The sequence below is a fragment of the Callorhinus ursinus genome, unplaced genomic scaffold (assembly GCF_003265705.2).
Source record: "Callorhinus ursinus isolate GAN/ISIS: 27379988/994484 unplaced genomic scaffold, GSC_fseal_2.0 scaffold1, whole genome shotgun sequence".
Taxonomy (NCBI): Eukaryota; Metazoa; Chordata; class Mammalia; order Carnivora; family Otariidae; genus Callorhinus; species Callorhinus ursinus.
The window spans coordinates 103,702,401-103,723,189 of record NW_027397063.1 but is presented as its reverse complement, the minus strand read 5'-3'; the positions used below and the strand labels follow the sequence as shown (position 1 = coordinate 103,723,189).

Genomic DNA, 20,789 nt, shown 5'->3' with positions numbered 1-20,789 from the left:
CTCGTGCACTGTTGATGGGAATGCAAACTGGTGCAGCCACTGTGGAAAACACTACGAAGATTCCTCAAAAAACAAAAAATAGAACTACCCTATGATCCAGTAATCCCACTACTGAATATTTACCCAAAGAATTATGAAAACTAATTTGAAAAGATGCATGCACCCCCATGTTTATTACAGCATGATTTACAACAGCCAAATAATGTAAGCAGCCCAAGTGTCCACGGATGAAATGGATAAAGAAATGGTGGTATACACATACACTAGAATATTACTCAGCCATAAAAAAGAATGAAATCTTGACATTTGCTACAACATGGATGGACCTAGAGGGTATAATGCCAAGTGAAATAAGTCAGAGAAAGACACCATATGATTTCATTTGTATGTGGAAATTAAGAAACAAAACAAAGAAAAAAGAGGCAAACAAAAAAACAGACTTAACTAGAGAACAAACTGATGGTTACCAGAGGGGAGGTGGGGGGGGGGACAATGGGTTAAACAGGTGATGGGGATTAAGAGTACACTTATCGTGATGAGTACTGAGTTAAAAGAGAATTGTTCCATCACTACTACACTGTATACCTGAAACTAATGTAACACTGTACATTAATTATCCTGGAATTAAAAAAAAAATTTTTTTAAAAACAAATGCATGAGACTTAAGGCTCAGGAATGTTGGTAAGCTATTCCCACCAGCATCTCTTCTGTTGTTTAGCTCCTGCTTGAAAACACTCTTTTACTGAGTGCTCTCACCTAATGTTTCTGTGGACAAAGATAGGACAACAGTGAGAATCAGGGGACTCACGGGATAGAGAAAATATACTGTCAGAAGCCCACACTCAGAATGAATAAGCTGTTCTTAGTTTAGATAACAAGAAGCCACGCTATAATGTTAACAACACAGGAAAGACCGAGAATCCTATAGTTCTGGCATCTCAGTCAAATCTGTGAGGGTGTTGGGAGGACAGTGTGATTAAAAAAAATTATATATATTATATATGTCATATATATAAGATGTAAATTATATATATACACACACACTAAAAAAAAAAAAAAAAACCTCAGTGGGTTGCTTCAAATAAAGAGGAAACCAGGAGTCTGTGGATATTTAGGATATTGAAGACCAGACATTTGAGGCCAAACGACGTTGGCCTACAAAACTGTCTTTCTTTCATTGTCTGCCAGGAGAGTTACATAAGCCCTTCTTCGGTACCACCCAAAGCCTTGAGTAAAAGGAACACACGCAAATAACGAAAAGACAAAGGCTCCAAGTGGAAATTCAATTGTATTTATTTTTCTTATACAGAATCAGAGAAGTAAAAACCAGTACCAAACTCCAGGTAAAATGGTTTGATATGATTGATTTGGCTGCATACCTTCTGCAGGCAGAGCATTCTAAATTAAAAATAAACACACATATGTCATATTACAAAACGTAGAAGTAAATTTTTTAAAAAGTTAAAGTACTAGCACATAAATGATGTAGTATGTTAGGGAAACGGTCTCTGTCAATCGCCCATTTTCCCAATTAAATTAACCTACAATTTCCTTTTTTTAACAGCTTATTTTTTTTTCATAAAAGTTGTACTTTCAGAAGTTACTTTCTAATTTTGTCGTTAAGAACACAACTTATAATTAGCAACACTTCTCTCACCTTCTACAGAGAGCTTTTCTACCGCGCCGGGGTCAAGAGCAACCCCCCCCCCCCCCGCACATTAACTGTTTTACTTTGCTTCCCGCATGTTGTGCAATCAGTGAAAGAAATGGCATCTCACATCCTAAATACTCTGGTGAAACACTAACAATTACTTGGACTTAGTAGAATTGCAAACAGGTTTTGACAATATATTTACTTCAAGAAAATGTGTTCTGTCAGGATATCGATACCTTGCAAGAAAGATCTCTGAAATTGTTTTTCCATTTCAATTTTTAATATGCCTTTTCCATGGCAAAGTTATCAGATGAAATGTTGAAATTTACTGATTTAGGATTGAAAAGACAAGATATCCTGGCAGTTCTTTTATAATAAGAAATATAAATAGCACCTTATCATGAATTCGGCAGGGGTTTTTACACTTACAATAATAGGAAAAACCCTTTCAAAAGTTGTTCTTACTTTCAGATTTCTAGCTTTAGTGTTCTTTAACAAAGGCCGTATTTTATGGCCTTAAAAACATAACAAAAAAATTACATCTGGCTTTGTCTATTAGTAAACACGTAGTCATGGTTCATATTTCATTCTGGAAAAATATTTGTTATGTTCATTAATAAATGTTTCAACTAATTTCACTAAAAAAAATATCTTCTAGTGTTTTATAATGCCACAAGCTTACTAGGAAATTACTTCTAAAAATTCATAATACAAATCACCGATGTTTTAACTACTTTAAAAAAGAGGGGTATCTGTTTCTTTTACACTTAATAACCTGAAAAGGAGTCTATAAAAATATTTTTTTAAAAAATACAGTAACACTGCTCAGTTTTGTTATTAGGTCCCTTGTTTTTTGTTTTTCTTAGAAAGAATGTACAACTCTATTTGCAATTATTGCTCACAAAAAGAGAAAAAGAAATAGTGCTCCCTTCAATTTAGTAGCAAACACAAAACATCAACCCTGATCTCTCTCAGGGCGCTTAGAGAGAGAGAAGGAATCAGAACATATACCATGGGTCCTTCAGGAAAAAGAAATCACTTCATTGTGTTGGAAGCACAGCAGGCTTATGCTCTTGCCCACAGACACGCTCAGTGTCAGCTTGGACAGGGCGACACCAGCCCTGCCCCTCCTCCTTCCCGTAAAGTGCACCGAAGCCCTTTCTTCTACAACAGAGTCTTTTGGTATAAAAGCTGTGGTAGAAAATCGTTGCTTTGTTCTTTTGGGCACCTCCCCTACCATCCTGCTCATCTTGCTTTTGGGGCACTAGCACTTGTCTGTCTCCATTTCCCAACTAGTATCCTCCCACTATCGACCGTGACTTTTACTACTTCACCTCTGACCTTTTCACTTGCCTTCTTTCCAACCAGGTAAAATGTATTCTGCCTGTCTCTATTCTGGTAGATGGAAAAGGAACTTATTTAAGATCCCCAATAGATAAGCCCCCTTGGGAATGGAAGGTTCCTCTCAGAGACCTGAATTATTAATGTCTTTCAAAAAAGATATTAAATTCATAGATTATAAATAATGTCAGTTCAAAATATTCAACGATTGAGGACTTCATGGGTAATGCAGGCAGAGTGCACGCCAGGTGAACCTGATGCTCTCTCTCAGTCCTTAAAAGCTAATAAAAAATGTTTTTGGTTACATAAGAGGTATTGAGTACATATTTCATGCCTTTTTATACCAACTGTAGCAAACAGGGTTAGGATAATATACTTAGGAATCAATTTTACTGAATTCAGAAACACAAGTCTCCACCGTACACCCTTCAGAGGGATTTTTTTTTTTTTTTACACGTCAGACAGAGATCTGCTTCATCCTTCAAACAGTTTCATAGATAAGATTCTTTTAAACACTTGAAATCTGGAAAGCAAAGCTGATAAGGCTTCAACATTAAAAAAGCAACAGTTTACTGTGTGTGCTGTCGGGTTGAAAGCTAGGTCGTCCTGATGTTTTCAGAACGGTTTCAAAAGACAAAAAAAAAATACAGTCACCACTGATTTATCAAAACATTTGGCTGCCCTTTGTCATCAGCTACAAAATTATAGTGCTTTATAAAATAAACATCAAATTCTAAGCTGCAATTAAAAAAAATCCAACTTGTAATTAAAAAAAAAAGTTTTGTTTAATAAATGCTCACAATTAGTACCAAACTGGTCTCTTTCATAAGATCTGTAGGGTAGGAACTGTGACTCACATTCCTGCCCCTCTCCTGCTGGAAGGACGAGTTGTCTAGACGCTACGCAGTAAAGTAATGATGAAGGACAAACTACAATAGGACCACATGTGCCTTTGCAGATAAAAGTAAAAAGAACCATCAGAACCAGCATGGACTCAAAACTACATTGTATTCCATACAGCAGAGATGTACTATCCATACAATGATTTTTAAAGCTCGCGTTAAATATTTTTTTAAAGCATCCGGTACTACTGTCACCAACACAGTTTTTGAAACCGTCAATCAGGTCTAATTTTGTGTACATTTCCTGGACCGAGCCACCTGTCACGAGTCACTGCCTGTGGTCAGCTTTTATGGTTTATAATCAATTTGATGCATAAATTTCAACTAACACCCATCAAGCTTAGTCATGGGGCAGCAGAGAGAAAAATAGAGAAGCAATTCTGCATCCTCAGTTCTGCAGAACGCTGCATAGCAAATCACGGGAATGCAGGCCTGCAGAAACTGGAAATAAGAGCATTTATCTGTTTAACTTAAGTTACTGTCAATCGAATCCAGGCAATGATGAAACTGGCCGCATGGGAAGGAGGGAGCATGGAGTCATGGAGGCAGAATGTGGTACACCTGCAGACTGACTCTGCTCCATTGTTTTTTGCCAAGAGGCCCAGGAAATGTCAGGTCATGGCTGCATCCAAGTTACAATGGTAGTGATTACAGCCAGGTTAGAAAGGGCTCGCTTTTGTTCAGCGCAGACTCTACATCATTGAAGAGGGGGATCAGATCTTCGGATTCCAAAGTTCCTAGGTCAACATTTGTTCCCGGGAGACAATCAAGAAAATCAGGGAAGCGGGTCTGCTGAGGATTGATGTTCATGGGTGTCTGTCCTGCGTTTTCCCCTAGAACAGAACAGAAGATGACCATTTTAATTCCGTTTGTTAAACTCTTGAAGAGTTGACCCAATGCTCACCTTCATTTCCACGGTGCTTCCATTTAAACAGAATATTCTATTGCTGCTGGTCTAAAATAGTTCATCTCTGTGAAAAATTTCAGCTACCATGTTCCTGAAACTGAGTTGGTGATGCTCACTCTTAAGAGGTGCAGAGATGCCGGGTGAATCTTTATTTGTCCTGGGTAGACAGGGCCCAGAATGGAGAAGCCCAGGAGATAGGAAAGAAGCATGCAAAGGCACTGTGGTAACGACCTGTGATCTGCGCCTTCCCGTGACGGATGCATGAGGAGCTATTTTGTGAAAGAGTAGAGAGTCCTTCCCTGTAATAAATACCTTATCACACAGAGCTATTCTCTTAGGATTTCATTGTGAAGCTTCTATTTACCTACGTCATCCCTCTTTATGTTCAAAGACAGTAGTGAGGAGTTTCCTTTAACCATGTTATTAAAAAGCTATCTTCATTGATGGCTCTAGGGATCATTTTCAAAGTATTTTATAAAGGGAATTCTGCAGATCACCCTACACACACACACACACACACACACACACACACACACACACATACCTGGCACCCCACAACTCTCTACTTTTCTTACAATGTGTATGAGTCACAATGTATGTGAGCATATGAAGGTTTTAAGAAGCCTTGTTGTAATGAGATCCGTTTTATTTTGTTTAGGCCACTATTACCTCAATCCAGTTAATCATCCAATCCTATTCTGGCAGAATTTATATCCTAACGGAACTGGAGTCCACAGAACACAGGTGAAAAAATGCTGTTCTAGGAAAATGAGGTGTCTGGGATATGACATGAAGAATATATGTTCTTTATGAATAGTAGTGTAGGAGAAAACATAACTGACCTTTGTGCCAGTGGACTGGGCTTTTTAGCTGTGTGACCTTAGACACACGTAACTCATCTGACCCTCAGTGTACCCATCTGAAATTGGGATTATAGGTACCTTCTTCACATACTGGAGTAAAGCACCATAGACTGTCTGCCACACACCCGCAGTTCTGGGCATCACTCATACATACAAACTTATATAAATACAAAAATACAATAAATGTTGATTGTGCTAAGAGAAAGAAAAACCTAGGAATTCAATCATTCTTGATTACCGAATATCAGAACAACTGTCTAATTCAAATAGCCCTGATCAATTTCCTGAAGTTTTAAAATATACCTCAGAGACTGAGGAGCACTGGTTACTAAGGCCAGCTTCCACCCTAGAAATCATTTCCAAGAAACTTGTTAAATTAGCTTTTGTGTCTTTTAAGTATGGTAGCCTTCCTGAAATTGTGCATACAAATTTCATTATTCTGAACAAAAGCAGAGAAAATTCACTTTAACCAAATGCATTTTCCAAGGAGAAAAATTACATCTTTCCAAGTGATGAGGGAACATAATCAAACTTGCATTTTGGTGATAGCAAAGCTTAATGGCTCTTCTGTAACCCATACGGTATCAGTGACTCTTGGCAGTATTTTAGAGGATTTTCATTGCAAAAGGCAGTAATTTGGAAAATTAAATCAAGTTCGACATGACCTCAACATCAGGTTTGATGTTGAGGAAATCCCAAATAACTTTCACTACCCACTAGAATGTAACAGATGGAAATGAGGCTGAAAAAAAGTATCTGCCCTGAAAAACTCTATGATCTCAAGTGCTGGGTGTCTTTTTTCCTCATCTCCAGTTAGAACCATTCATCTCTATTGATTTCCCATACACATTTTCTAATAACTCAAGAACGCCTTTTTTTTTTTTTTGGCCAAACAAAATCTATTTTAAAGAATTTCTCTTATCCTTTCTCCTCAGACATGGAAAGCATGAGGAGACTAGTTATAAGATTCTTCGTTAAGGTTAACAATCTTAAAATAACTCTCTTTGGATCAACTTTGTAATAGCATAGTGATCTTTTTGGTCTTTAACAGTTTTATCCATTAAAAAGCAGGAGATAAAAATCCAGGCAATTCTTAAAAGGGTATGATTATTGCAGAATATTCTGGAAGAGTGGATGACTTCCCAACCTTTGCTCTTGCTATTCCCTTTACTCTAGTCCACACCACATCCAGCTGTTGTTTCCATGTGTGATTTGCAAAGGGAGTGTGCTTAGCTGGCTTGTTTCCATTCAGCATGTGGTCAGTGAATCTAATAGACCTTTTCTAGCCACACTGGAGCTGTGCCCACCCCCCAGCTTTTCCTCATCTTATTACTGTGTTACTTTTCTTTCCTTGAGAAGGTTCATGCCTACTTCTGTGAAGAAAGACTTCACAGAATGACCCTAAACTCCACAGGCTGACAGTCCCTTAACCAGGTTAACTTGGAAGCCTAGCATTTATCAAGTTCAATTTGTCCATTACTTCAGCCTCCCAGAAGTGGGGGAAGAGAACTTTGGGCCAAACTCTGTGATCTCATGACTCCCCACAACTCCATGAAGTAAGCATGTTACTCCCACTTATAGATGAGAAATCCAAGACCTTGGCAGGTTCTATCACTTTCCCAAAGTCACTACCAAGAAGTGGAGAAACAGAGATTCAATTTAGGTTGCCTGTCTACAAAGACTATGTTCCTTCCAGAATACCACTTAATTCTACATTTTGGCTTCAAAATATTCCCTACTTTGAGGCTATTTTTAAAAGCCATAGGGACACCTGGGTGGCTCAGTTGGCTAAGCGTTCTGCCTTCAGCTCAGGTCATGATCCCAGGCTCCTGGGATGGAGTCCCACATCGGGCTCCCTGCTCAGCGGGGAGCCTGCTTCTCCCTTTCCCTCTGCCCCACTCTGCTTGTGCTCTCTCTCTCTGATAAATAAATAAATAAAATCTTAAAAAAAAAAAAAAAGCCATAGAATAGAATCCATCTTTTTTTTTTTTTTTTTAATGGTCAGGCTTAGATTTAGATCTCCTGAGTCTTTCTTTATTTAACTTTTGTTTTTTATCTTCACTGGCTTCCCAGTGTTCAAAAGATGAAAGCAAACAATTATTAAATATAGGAAGGAGCCATTTCATAAGGCTGTTCCAAAGAGGACAAAATAAATCTCACACCAAAAAATAAAGAGAGCGATGAAGAAAGTGAGGGAGGGAGGCGGGAGGGAGGGAGGAAACTGAAGTAATAAATCGGCGAATAACAAAACAAACACTTCAAACTATTCCCGTGTGACTCCTCACAAGACAGTCTGTGCTATCCTCTAAACACACCAATGACGACCTGCAGAGAGACCCCAAAGCAGCTGCTCCAATCTACTGCGCTCCTAAGACGCCTGACTGACTCTTGACTCTGGTCTGATCAGTGGTTTAGCTTCAGAGACTATGATAAAGATGACAGTCATCCAAGAACACAGTGTAACACACACAGGCACTGTGGACAGTGGCATCGGGGAAAGGACGTCTTTTCTTTTCTTTTTTTAAAGATTTTATTCATTTATTTGACTGAGAGAGAGAGAAAGAGAGAGAGCACAAGCAGGGGGAGTGGGAGAGGGAGAAGCAGGCCTCCCGCTGAGCAGGGAGCCCGATGCGGGGCTCGATCCCAGGACCCTGGGATCATGACCTGAGCCGGAGGCAGACGCTTAACGACTGAGCCACCCAGGTGCCCCAAAACGACTTCTTTTCATCACAGGACAATTAATTTTCTGTCATCAGTGATGACAGGAGAAAGTTGCATGAATACTTCCAAATAGTGGACCCCTCAGTCATCATTTATTCTTGGTTCTAGACTATCCTCTGGGAGTTTAGGACTTTGTAATTAAATCTGGCTGTGGCTAAGAAGACCCAATCTGGCTTTGCAACTGGAGGCCTCACTACTTGAAGAGGAGACAGGACCAGAAGACAGCCGGGGCCTGGCCTAAAGGGGGGCAGGCTGGGAACTAGGTCAAAAGTACCCTGACTCCTCTTTAACTGCTGAGGGAAGACATCGTTATCATGTTGGGACTTGCTGGCGAGCTGACAATTTAGATCTTCTGAGTGGCTTAACTTTCCAAATGCCCGCTGCCAATTGCTTCCCAAATGCAGCGAATGACATGAAAAAAAATTGCATGTGGGTAGAACTATAAACCCGTCCCACTTCTCAAGAGAAAAAGTGGCCCATACATTATAACTGAAAGGAGAACAGCGTAAATATTCCACTGTGAAAGAATGGTAGGAGACAATGGCAGGAATCCAACAGTGAGCAGGGGCTATACGAAGCAAGGACAGAGGAAAGAAAGGAAGAGAGAGAGAGAGGGAGGGGGGGAGAGAGAGGGGGGGAGGGAGGGAGGGAGGGAGGGAGGAGAGAAAGAATTTAAAATCCTGTGCCTGTGTATAAAACTGTATTTGTATAAACTAAGGAGAAGGGACTAGAATTTATTAATAGTGCCTGGGGTTTGGGTGGCTTTTCAGGTGTCATTTTCTGATTGTTGAGATGAAGTGTTTCTGGTTGGACTTAGAACTGTGATGACCAAAGGGATGATATAAAAAGGCAAACACACTGCAAGGACTTGCAGGCTTTGCTCCCACCTGTGTCCATCTCGTCCACATTGCTGAGGAAGTCCTCCGGAGTCGTGGGGACACTGTAGCAGCCTAACCCCAGGCCGCTGTCTGTGCTCTGCTCCCTCGAATGATAGGGCCCTCTGGGGAGCGAAGGACAGAGAGACTTCAGTGCGAGCCCACATCAAGAAATTCCAAAATCAAAACAGTCATGAAACCCCTAAACTGGTCTACTTCTGTCGTGCTGCCCAACTTTCCAGGGAATGGAGGGAGGCTGACTTTGTACCTCTCTTTAATTTTCCAACATGCATACCAATGTCAGCAAGATGTAAAGACCAGGCAAATAAAACTGGCCATTCATAGTAAATTGATGCTGATTTCCTTTTTGTCTCAAAATACTAATTTGAAAACTGTGCTGCATATAGACTATGATACCATTTATGTAAATTTTTTAAAAAAAGAAAACAGTGTTGAATATTGCTTATGAATGCACACATTAACAAGTAATCAGAAGTATAAAAATGTGTGTGATGGACACACACCAATTTCTGAACAGTGGCTCCCACTAGGGAGGGAAAAAGAGAAACATTTCAGTGGTGGTGGGGATGGTTTAAATATTAACTATAATACTCTAAAAAAAACCAAAACAAGATCTATGGAAGTATGGTGTTGGATACCTGGGTAAATCTTATGTTATTCTTTATTATTTTTCTGTGTATTTGTAATACTTCTAAATCAACAATTTAAAAAATTCCCTTTCTTCATTATTTCAGTTACTGTTTGTTTTTACCTCTCTTTTTTACTAACTTTCATAATTGTATTTATTTGTTTGCTACAAGCTTCTACAAGGGCAGAAAAGACACAGGAAATAGACAACTACCCTTCATTAGGATTTAAAAAGCTAAAATTAAGGTTTGACTACTTCTACTGATGAACATATTTCTGGCGAAATTATCTTTTCCTTCTTGCTCAGATGTTTCATATTTTAAAAACATCTCTTTGTTTTAATTACATTTTTTATTGTAAAACAATTTTAGACCCACAGAGAAGATGTGAAAAGTGTATGGAGTTCCCGTGTGCCATTCACCCAGCTTTCCCAAGGACATCTTACACAATCGTAGTACAATTACCAACATCAGGAAATGGACAGCTTCCCTTGATCCCCACCCCAACCTCCCAGCTCCCCACCTTTCCCCAATATAAACAAAGGCCCATTATACTCTAGACCACGTAAGAAAGCAAGCAAAAATAAGTCAGTTGCTCCAAAATGTTAACTTACCCATTGAGGAAAGGATCAGAGCTATTATTAGTGATGGATCTCATGTCTGGGGTCATGGCTGGCGGGTTGACAGCAGCCTGAACGGTGGCCAGAGTCTCGGCTTCCATGGGGAGCTGTCTACAGAGGGCGGCTTCCTATAGAAATATGACAGTCACAGGGAGGGCAAGTTATTCACTCATTGTCACAAGGATCAGAGCAAAGTGTATTTCACATGAAACCTTTTCACCAAACACAAAGCACTTCATGTGTGTTCCCAATCAGTCAAAATCATCAGGAAATCATTACTGTCCTTTCTCCGGAGAAAGTCTTCCAGGCATAAGTCACTTTCTGACATTCACAAAGTTAATGAGAAGCTCAGCGAGTATCTTCCTCAGGACACTTAGGTAGCAACTGTCCCACCCATCCAAGTGTTTAAATACCCAAGTCACATAAAGGTGTCAAGACACTTCCTTCAAAGACATTTTTATCCCAGGTGCTCAGACCAAATCTAAATCTATCAAAGCAGTTGAACTCCTTTGGCCTAGCAAGTACATTCTGCTCTTTGCCACTAACAGGCCCATAAAGCCGGCGAATTACAGAGTCAGGCTCTCCATCAGATCATAGCTGGCAGTTCTATGTCAATAGTCAGGAGAACAAAACAACCAGTAAAAAAGTTTGTTGGTCCACTGGTTTTTCTATTTGGCTAGTCATTTTGTTGACCTGATTAAAATGGCTGAAGGGTGGGGAACCATGCAGAGCCAATCCAAATCCCACTAACCACAAACTAATAGCATATGGATTTCATTAGCAAAAATTAGAACACTAGAATTATTTTGTTTTGGCTGGCATGACTTTACCAAGGAGAGTCAATCCAAAAGGTTATGAATTTGACTGCAATTACTTTCTCTAGGTAAAACCTCCAGGGAGTCTCTCATTTTGACAAACATGAGCAGACATCAAATTCCTTTCAAATCTGCTGCTCTTTCCAGAGAAGAATACTTTTGTATGTTTATACTTGCATCCAAAACCCAAGTTAGGCCTTTCCTATATTTATGCCTATCAGTTTCCCACTTTCCAGCCTGAAGTCATTGGTCTTCCCATCCCTCAAACCCCAAAACCATGGCTACAATGGCAAACAGAATATTTAGGCCATTTAAATTACGGTATCTCTGTTAGATCTCTTCCAGCCCTAACATGCTATGATTTTAGAGAGTAACTGCTGTCTAGACAAGTCTAGTGAAGTCATCGGCAATAAAAACTTTCGGTTACTAGAGTTCATTGTACTGTTATGAGGAGTTAGGTAGTATGACTCTTACAAAACGTGAGACTCCTGATTGATAAGAAACTGCATTGTTAATTTATAATGAAATAAACATCCTGTCCCGGAAGGGCTTCTGGCTCACTTCTCTTCATCCAAGTTGCAAATAACCAGAATACTTAAGAAATTTTCTTCAGTTATCCATAAAAAGCAAACAACAACAACAACAACGGGATTTTTTTTAGAGGTGATTTTAGTCCATAATTTCAATCTTCAAAGTACCTTCTGAATAAGTCTAGAAAAATTAAATTATTTCCTGATAGATGTTTTTATATGGCAGTCAGTGTGGAAACCTTACTCTCCAACCAAAGGTCACCTGAGGGCCTCATACAGAAGAACGACAGGGACTGAACCAGTGGGAAAAGCCTGGAGTCCACCAAGCACACACGCATACACAAACCACAGTCTGAAAACATCTAGTCAATGATGTAATTTCTAGTTCTTTATAAACTGTAACTGCAGAGATCCTTTGGGCAATAACCTTCATTACATAAAAAATTAACTTTAACCAGCACAATCCATTTTATAATCATTCTGAATGGATGATCTTTTTTTTGTTTCCTTTACTTTATTTAAATTCAATTAATTAACATATAGCGTATTATTGGTTTCAGAGGTAGAGTTCAATGATTCATCAGTCTTATGTAATACCCAGTGCTCATTGGATCACGTGGCCTCCTTAATGTCCATCCCCCAGTAACCCCATCCCCCCACACCCGTCCCCTCCAGCAGCCCTCAGTTTGTTTCCTATGATGAAGAGTCTCTTACGGTTTGTCTCCCTCTCTGGTTTCGTCTTGTCTTATTCTTCCCTCCCTTCTCCTATGCTCCTCTAAACAGATGCTCTTTTAAACATAAAAGTGGAAGAGATTGCTGCATTTCCGTATATCTGACAAAATTTTTTCACCGTAAGTCTTAAGAATACTAACTGAATTTCTAATATCCAGGTAGTCTGAATTTAAATATAATGAGAATTATTTCTGGAACTTCACTGTATAAAAAGATACAGATGTATACACACACACACACACACTATATATTAATTTTTTGTCATAAGATGAAAGTAAAATGTTTAAAATTATAAGTAAAAATATCAGAAATGAACTATAAAATATATAGTTCTAAACTTTCCTCTTCATTTAAATTACTCCTGGCATATTTCAAATAGATACAACATGTATTTTTAAGAGAAAGCTTGTGTGTGGTTAAATATATAAATAAAATTCAAAAGACTAGAATAACCAAAGCTGAAAGAACCTACACCATATTGGGGAAAATGTTTCACTGTGCCATCTGCCAATTCACATCTGTTCCTGCTATTTTAAATTAAAGATAGCTGAAGTTCCATTCCTCAGCATCGTTATTTCCCCCAACTATTTTGAAGGCTTGACCCCATGTCACAGAAGAGGCAATGCTATGTTCTCTCTGGAGGGGGCTCACATTATCATTTCCCACCTTTTAATGACTAACAAATGAGAAAGGATACAGAAAGGGTGTTGAATGTACCTGAATAATAACCTTGGAATATAAATCAGACTAGTGTGAGTTAGAAAGTTATCATAGGGAGCAACACTCTCTCCAAGATTATTCTTGGGCTACAAATCATTCCACACAGCCACCAACAGGAAGATCATGGCGGCCCCCTGGCTGCACCCATCTGGATAGTGGCCCATAAAACCCTATGTGACAGCCCTGTCCACCTCCCCTCCTTCATCTCTGACATGCTCTCCTCACTCACCCCTTTCCTGCTGCTCCTCCCACTGCCGGCATCTGCACAAGTGTTCCCTCTGCTTGGAACATATACCTCGGATCTTCCCGAATTCATACCTCATTTAATGTCTGCCTCCTACAAACGCTATCTCCTCAGAGACTGCATTAAATTTTCTTCATAGAAACTTAAGCATTTCTGTCTGTGTCTTCCATTAGAAAGTTAGGAAATTCCACAAAGGAAGGAATCTTATGTGTCATGTTCACAAACTATATCCTTGCTGCCTCCAACAGTCTAGGCATACAGTAGGTACTCAATAAATACTTGCTCAATGAACAAGTGAAAAGTATTCCTGGAATTCAAATAGGAGTATTTTAAGTGGTGATTAGTAATAAAAGAAAAAATACACTAAGAGCATTCAATCCTCATTTTAATTATATTTGTGGTTGAAGATAACAGCCTATGTATACATCTCAATTAGCCAGGCACAAACTCCATCCTCGTGTGATGATCCCACTGCTCGCTTCCCTGCTCCTAAGACAAAGATAAGCAGGAGAGCAGCGTGGTCAGAATCAGGGAATCCGGGGCCAGATGCCTGGATGTGAACCCTGGCTCTGCCATCTCCCAGCCAGTTAACTTCTCTGTTCTGCAATTATTTTAAGATTTTTTATTTATTTGAGAAAGAGTGATGGAGAAAGAAAGCACACGCAGGGGGGAAGGGCAGAGGGAGAGGGAGAAACAGACTCCCTGCTGAGCAGGGAGCCCAACTCGGGGCTTGATCCCACGACCCTGAGATCATGACCTGAGCCAAAGGCAGATGCTTAACCAACTGAGCCACCCAGGCGCCCCCTCTGTTCCTCATTTATAAAGTGGGGATAATGACAGCACCTCCCCCATGCAATCATTTAATAAATGTGAACTAAGTAATATTATCATCTCATGTTCTGTATTCCAATCCCAGAAAACAAAAGCAAAAACAAAACCAAACAATCTTAGGAGTCGCATTGTCACGCGAAACTGATCCATACTGAGTGGTTTGACCTTTCTTCCTGGTCAGCTCTCACCTTGGAAGGACTAAATCCAAGTGTGAAATTCATCATGATGAGTCAGCAAAGCTAAAGAAACAATTTTCTTTTCTTCTTTTTCTTTCTTTTTTAAATAAGGACAGGTCTGTAAGATTTTTTTTCATATATATAACACAGAATTAGATTTTAATATACAGGGAGAATAGTGAGAAGTTTCACTTCACTTAATTATATTTTATAATGTAATAGTTCCATATTTAGAAGTACCTTTTTTTTTTTTAATGAAAATACTTTCCTATTTCTGCTCATGAATTGAAGGAGAAAAAGAGCAGTACAAAACCCAGAGTTTGGAAATAAAAGTACTAACATCACTAACATGTCCGAATCCAAACAAGGGAGGATTTTTTCAAAAATAAAAACTAAATTTAGGTACGAAATTAAATCCTAGGCTCAGGATGATTTTGGCTGCCCTACACGCCTGACTTTGGTCTGTCCAAGAAGCAGCAGTCAAGACTGATGAAGGTGAAAAGGCTAAACTACAGACAGAAGACGGTGGCACTGGACTAAGCGAAGGGATGTGGAAACAGAGGCTCAGTCAGCCCAGGCTGGTCCAGGACGAGACTCAGAGAGTGGGTGTGGCAACTGCTCTAACCATTGCCAGGGCCCCAGCTCCCCTAGTCTAGGCAGAACAGATGCTTAGCGGAGGCACAGCTGAGCCCCTGGGTCTGACTCTTGTCTCCCACTTCCACTCTAGTCCAGTAGCTCTACTCACAGACGCCTTCCCAGGGTCCCCCCACACTGTCTTCCCAAACAAGCTTTCAATTTCCTAGACTCCTCCTATTTAGGGGCTCTCTTCATCGAGCCATATCTCACCCACCCTTACAAGTTCTGTTGTACCACCTTTTCCAGAATGCCTTCCCTGACCACAAGAACCACAGCAAGCCACCAGCTTCCCCCTCTCCTGGCTCTGGACTCCCAAATAAAGGTGTCCAGCTGGGGTAGGATACCCCACGTCTTACAATCCACTCCTCATCTGGCCCCAAAGCATCTCTTCCTACCAACTTCAAGCTTTCTCTTAATGCTATCACCACCTACACCAGCGCAAAAATCCAAGGCCACTGACTCCCTCAGCCCCCATAACAACTCATTTTTGTACTTGTATTTATTTTTTAAAAAAAATACTATAGCAACTACCAGGTGCCAGCTCCTGCTCTTGGCAGCAGGGATAGAGCGATGAACACAGATAGTGCCCTACCTCATGGAGGATTCGAGAGAGGGAGACAGATGTGAACAAGGACCACGCCTGGGTCCTATCTCTTGATATTCCCCATGCTCCAAACCTCTGTTCCATTTCAAGCAGCAGATCGGCATTGCTCCTCTAGCTATTCCAACAGACTTGCCTACCTCCAGGCAACTCCCACAGGCGAGGCGTCATCCAGGTCTCTGTTCTACACTTTGCAAAGAGTGACCAGAGGAGAAAAATCAGGCTGGAAGGGATCCAGGTGTCATGTCTTATGAAGAAGCAGGGAACTGTTTAACCAGAAGAGAGACATGAGGGGTATACCTTGGTTCTCAAACTATTAATGGACTATCACACGGAAGAAGGAAGATAAGATTCCTTCTACCGTGGATTTGAGGCAGATCTGATGAAGGGTTTTCTAGTTAGTAGTCCTGTTGAGTGCTGGAACTGGCTCCCTCAATTCTCTGGGCTACTGGCCACTGGAATTCTCAAGTAGTTGTGGAAGGTGAAATGCTATTAGACATGTCCAGAGCTTGGCACAGGAGAAAAAGCAGCCCTGGAATCAGAAAGATTGGAGTTCAAATCCCAACTCAGTTACTCCCTAACTATAACATCTTGGGCTAAATTCTTAATCTTCCTTGATAGTTTATTCATCTGGGAAAAAAAAAAACAAAACAAAAACAGCTTGTAAAACTCACCTTGCTGGGCCGTTATAAAGATTTAAAAGCTTATTATAAAGAACCTGGTCCAAAGAGGCAGTCAACAGAATGAGTTACTGATAGTGTTGTATGTTTTAGGAGGCAGAGATGTCAGCTAAAGCTTGCATATCACTTACTATGTGGGGAGCACTGTTCTAAGCACTTTAGCATTTCATCCTCATGACAACCCAACCATCTCCATTTTACAGATGAGGAAACTGAAGCACAGAAGTTAAACGAACTTCTTCCCAAGATCTGGCTCCAGAGTCTGTTCTCCTGGCCAACACACTGACAGTGTGGCAGAGAGAGGAAAATCAAGGGTTGAGATCAGAAGACCTCAAATTTTCGGCTCTTTCACCTACTGGCTGTGGGACTTGGGGTAAGTTACCTCATTTCTCTGAGCCTATTTTCCCAGCTATCAAATGGAAATACCAACCGTCTTCCTTCGGGCGGTATGGAGGAGGACCGGATGACATAGCCTGTTTAGCTGTCCTGAACACAGTTCCCCTTGCCCAATTGGGAAAAAGATTGAATTGGACATACTCTATGGTCTTTTTCAATGTATATGGGTGGAGTTAGTGCCCTGGGAATTCACAGCACATCAAGCACAGTTGTAAGTTCAGATTTTAAAGACCGGTTTCAGAAAGACCTGGAAAGCTGCCCCTAGTAACCCCACCCCTCCCGTCCCCTGCCACAAGTGTATTTTTTTCTCTATCCAAGCTGAGGGTGGAAAGACTGTTGCAAAATAAGGGCTTGAGAATCTCTTTCAGAGTTTGTGGTTGTCCATCTAGGTCTCTGAAACGAGTAATTATATGTGGGTTAAAAACAAAAACAAAAAACAAAACACCAAACCCCTTTCCTAGCAGCTGGGGAAGGGGGTGGGGTGTAAAATAGCGAGAGGGATGTGAAAGACAAATGCTGATTTGTAAGTTGAAGATGTCCCTGGAGGCAAACCTCAAACCTCCTTTCCTTCCAGCTCCCCGCCGGCCTGCAGCTTGCCCATGGAATAAATCAACAGAGGAGGTGAGAAAGCACACAGCAGTTGAAAGCGCCCTGCAGCCCCGTCTGTCCTTGGCTGAGGGAGCGCCTGCAGCCGGCCGGCTCCTGCCCTCACTGGAATGTACTTCAAAGAGAGGCGGAATGACAATAACCCTTCTGAGGGCGCTCGGCCTGAAGGAAGCGTGTGTGGCCAGGGGTTCCACAGAACTGGAGGATTGGACTGTTTTAATTATAAAGGGTGGGGTGAGTAGAAACAAATGAAAAAAAAAATCAAATAAAGACAGTATTTTGAAATCCTAACATTAAAATAGTTACTCTGGTGCAGAAAAGTTGCTGTCTCTGCCAAAACCCTTGGGGACTTCAGAGGCAAAACACTAAATTGTGTACCTTCTTTACTGGGAGAAAAAAATAATTCCCAATGTAAATTTCTTTTTAACTCTGTGCCAAGAGATTCTAGAAATTCACTGTCACATTTCCTGGAGCCTCCCTTTTTCAAATACCTCATCATACATGCTCAGCTGCCAGACCACTGGTACGAAAGAACAGTCGAAACTCGAACGCTGAGGGAAGACATTTGTTGAGTCCATAATGATAATCCCTGGCCTGTTTGTTGCTCTTTCAATTCAGGATGTGTATCACAGTCTTGTGTTATTCAGAAATCTCCGTTATCCCTTAGAATCACATTAAGGAAAACTTCACAATTTAGATATTCTCTCTTCACTTAAAAAAAAAAAAAAGAGCTGAATGGATTTTGAAATGGTGTGTTTCTTCATACCTTGGTGATCTTATGAAGATCAGAAATATGAAGTTGCTTTTCCTTTGTGCAAACATGGTGGCCCTCTATTTGAAAAATGTGTTCAATTTACAACATTTCAAAAAAACGGTCCTTGTGTTATTCCTCAACGACATGGGAGCACCAAGACATTTTAGAAAATGGATTATTTCTGGGATTTGACGAAAGCTAGAACTCAAGTTCGCTGGAGAGTTCAGACCAAGTCTGTCCGCTCCCTGCTGTGCATTTAGGACCTGGAGCATGTGTTGAACAAATCACTGAATGAACTTACATAGCCAGGCTACCATAGGTGGAGTTACGTGTTGGTTAGATGACATGACCTCTATGTCCCAGTCAACCCTGAAACCTAATTCTATGACATGCTTTTCCAGAAGTTAAACTATAGCGTCTGAAGGAAAGACTCTTTATGAAATAGCCACCATTTATGCTTCATGGTCTGCTTTAACACGACACTTTTTAACCTCTCTAAATAGCTATTCTTCACATGATAAAAACCAGACTCCAGATTCTTCCCCCAGAGCAGCGCTGCTCACAGCCGGGCGTGTCCCTCCCGGGCCCACGGTCAGGAATGGCTGCTCGAGGCCGGCCAGCTGGCCAGCCGGACCCGTGTTGGTTGTCAGGCCTAACAGAAATCTGTGAGACCTGCCAGAAGAATTCCGAGGCCTCCCGCCCAAACCCTCTCTCCTATCCTGTTGCCCTGGCAACTAGAGGCCAGGCTTAGTCAGCAGTTTTGTTTGACAAGCTGCGTTCTCCTGTCCACGGAGCCTCAAATAAGGACCAGGGTCAAAGCGGGGCTGAATCTGTCTAAGAATAATAATGGTTTCTCAACAAGACAGGCCCTGAGAAGGGGCAAGGCGGGGGGGGGGGGGGGGGGGGGGGGGCTAAGACTTCTTCACTTAGGAATCTTCCAGGCCTTGGGGGCTGACAGGAAGTCCTTGAGTTTAAAATCTTCAAGGCAGAAGGCCCCTCAGCTTCCTAATTAAATAAATAATACGCATGAAAAGAAATACTCTGCTCAGATAAAGCCGTCACTCTGTTTTCATGTCAAGGAATTGTTCTTTTAGATGAGTAAACAGTGACTGAGGAGCCTCTTTCTCAATTTCTTACCAGTTACTAAAATTTTCCATTTCATTGGGTAAAGTCGCAAACATGCCCTTTATGATACTGAGCAAATACTGTGTTGATTTTTAAGCTGTAACAGCAGAATGTTCTACAGTCACTGTGGGCATGTGTGGTTCACGGTATTTTAAAAATTACGTCCAGCCCTGTTGTAGGAAGGATCCCAGGCAGCTTACAATAGATACATTCAAAGTCACGGCACAATTTCCATGGCTGATACAGAATAAATACATGACGTCCCAATATATTAAGAAGAAGAGATAATAAAACAGAATTATGATATGCTACCAACTTTGTTTTAAAAACAAAGCATACACACTGATATGTACAAAGACTGGAGAGAAATCACCAACACCTTCACAGCCACTATCCCGAGGTAAAACTCGAAGTGATTATTACGTCCTTGGTTTTGAGTGTTTTAAACATTGTTTTACAATTGTCTTTCTTGTGTGATAATTTTACTTTCTTATTATTTTAGCTGATATACAGTAAAATCCACTCTTCGCAGTGTACATTTCTGAGTTTTGACAAATCCATGGGGTTGTGAAACAGCCACCCCAATCAAGATACAGAACAGTGCCACTACTGCGCGAATTCCCTAGTGCTGCCCCTTTGCAGGCAGCCCCTCCTGACCCCCGAGCCTGGCACCCACATACCTATTCTCTGTTCCTATAGTTTTGCCTTTTTTCAGAATGTCATATAAATGGAATCAAAAAGACCTGGCTTCTTTCACTTAGCAAATGCTTCTTCCATCTCAATCAGAAAAACAAACAAAACAAAACCCTACCCAATTATATTTTTATAAATTAAAAACTTTATTTTTCTGGGGTGCCTGGGTGGCTCAGTCGGTTAAGCATCTACCTTCGACTCAGGTCATGATCCCAGGGTCGTGGGATGGAGCCCCATGTTGGGCTCCCTGCTTGGCGGGGAGTCTGCTTCTCCCTCTCCCTCTGCTGCTCCCCCTGCTTGTACCCTCACTCCTTCTCTCTCTCTCTCTCTCTGTGTGTCAAATAAATAAATAAAAACTTAAAAAAATAAAATAAAACAATTCTACTCTTTTAAAAAAACTTTATTTTTCTAAATCAAAAGAAAAAATTGTCACAAACTGAATTCAAAAAAAATTTTTTTAAGATTTTATTTATTTGACAGAGAGAGCACAAGCAGAGGGAGAGAGAGTGGAGAAGCAGGTTCCCCGCTGAGTAAGGAGCCCAATGTGGGACTCGATCCCAGGACCCTGGGATCATGACCTGGGCCGAAGGCAGCCGCTTAACCGACTGAGCCACCCAGGCGTCCCGAATTCAAATTTCTTTTTAAAAACTACGAGGATACCAGGAGGCACACCTTCAACTGAGACTGCTTTCTTTTCTCGAGTTGCCATTTCTCTTATGA

The 20,789-nt window shown here is 40.8% G+C and overlaps 1 protein-coding gene across 1 annotated transcript in view; it reads right to left on the bottom strand.

Moving 5' to 3' along the window:
* Positions 1-1,275: 1,275 nt before the first annotated feature.
* The window catches only part of WWTR1 (WW domain containing transcription regulator 1), a 132,865-nt gene continuing 113,351 nt past the window's right edge, over positions 1,276-20,789 (bottom strand). The window contains exons 5-7 of the mRNA XM_025880680.2: positions 10,525-10,658; positions 9,276-9,388; positions 1,276-4,730 (exon numbers count right to left, since the gene is read on the bottom strand). Coding sequence (XP_025736465.1) covers positions 4,546-4,730; positions 9,276-9,388; positions 10,525-10,658 — 432 coding nt within the window. The 3' untranslated portion in view covers positions 1,276-4,545. The remainder of the gene's footprint in view (positions 4,731-9,275; positions 9,389-10,524; positions 10,659-20,789) is intronic.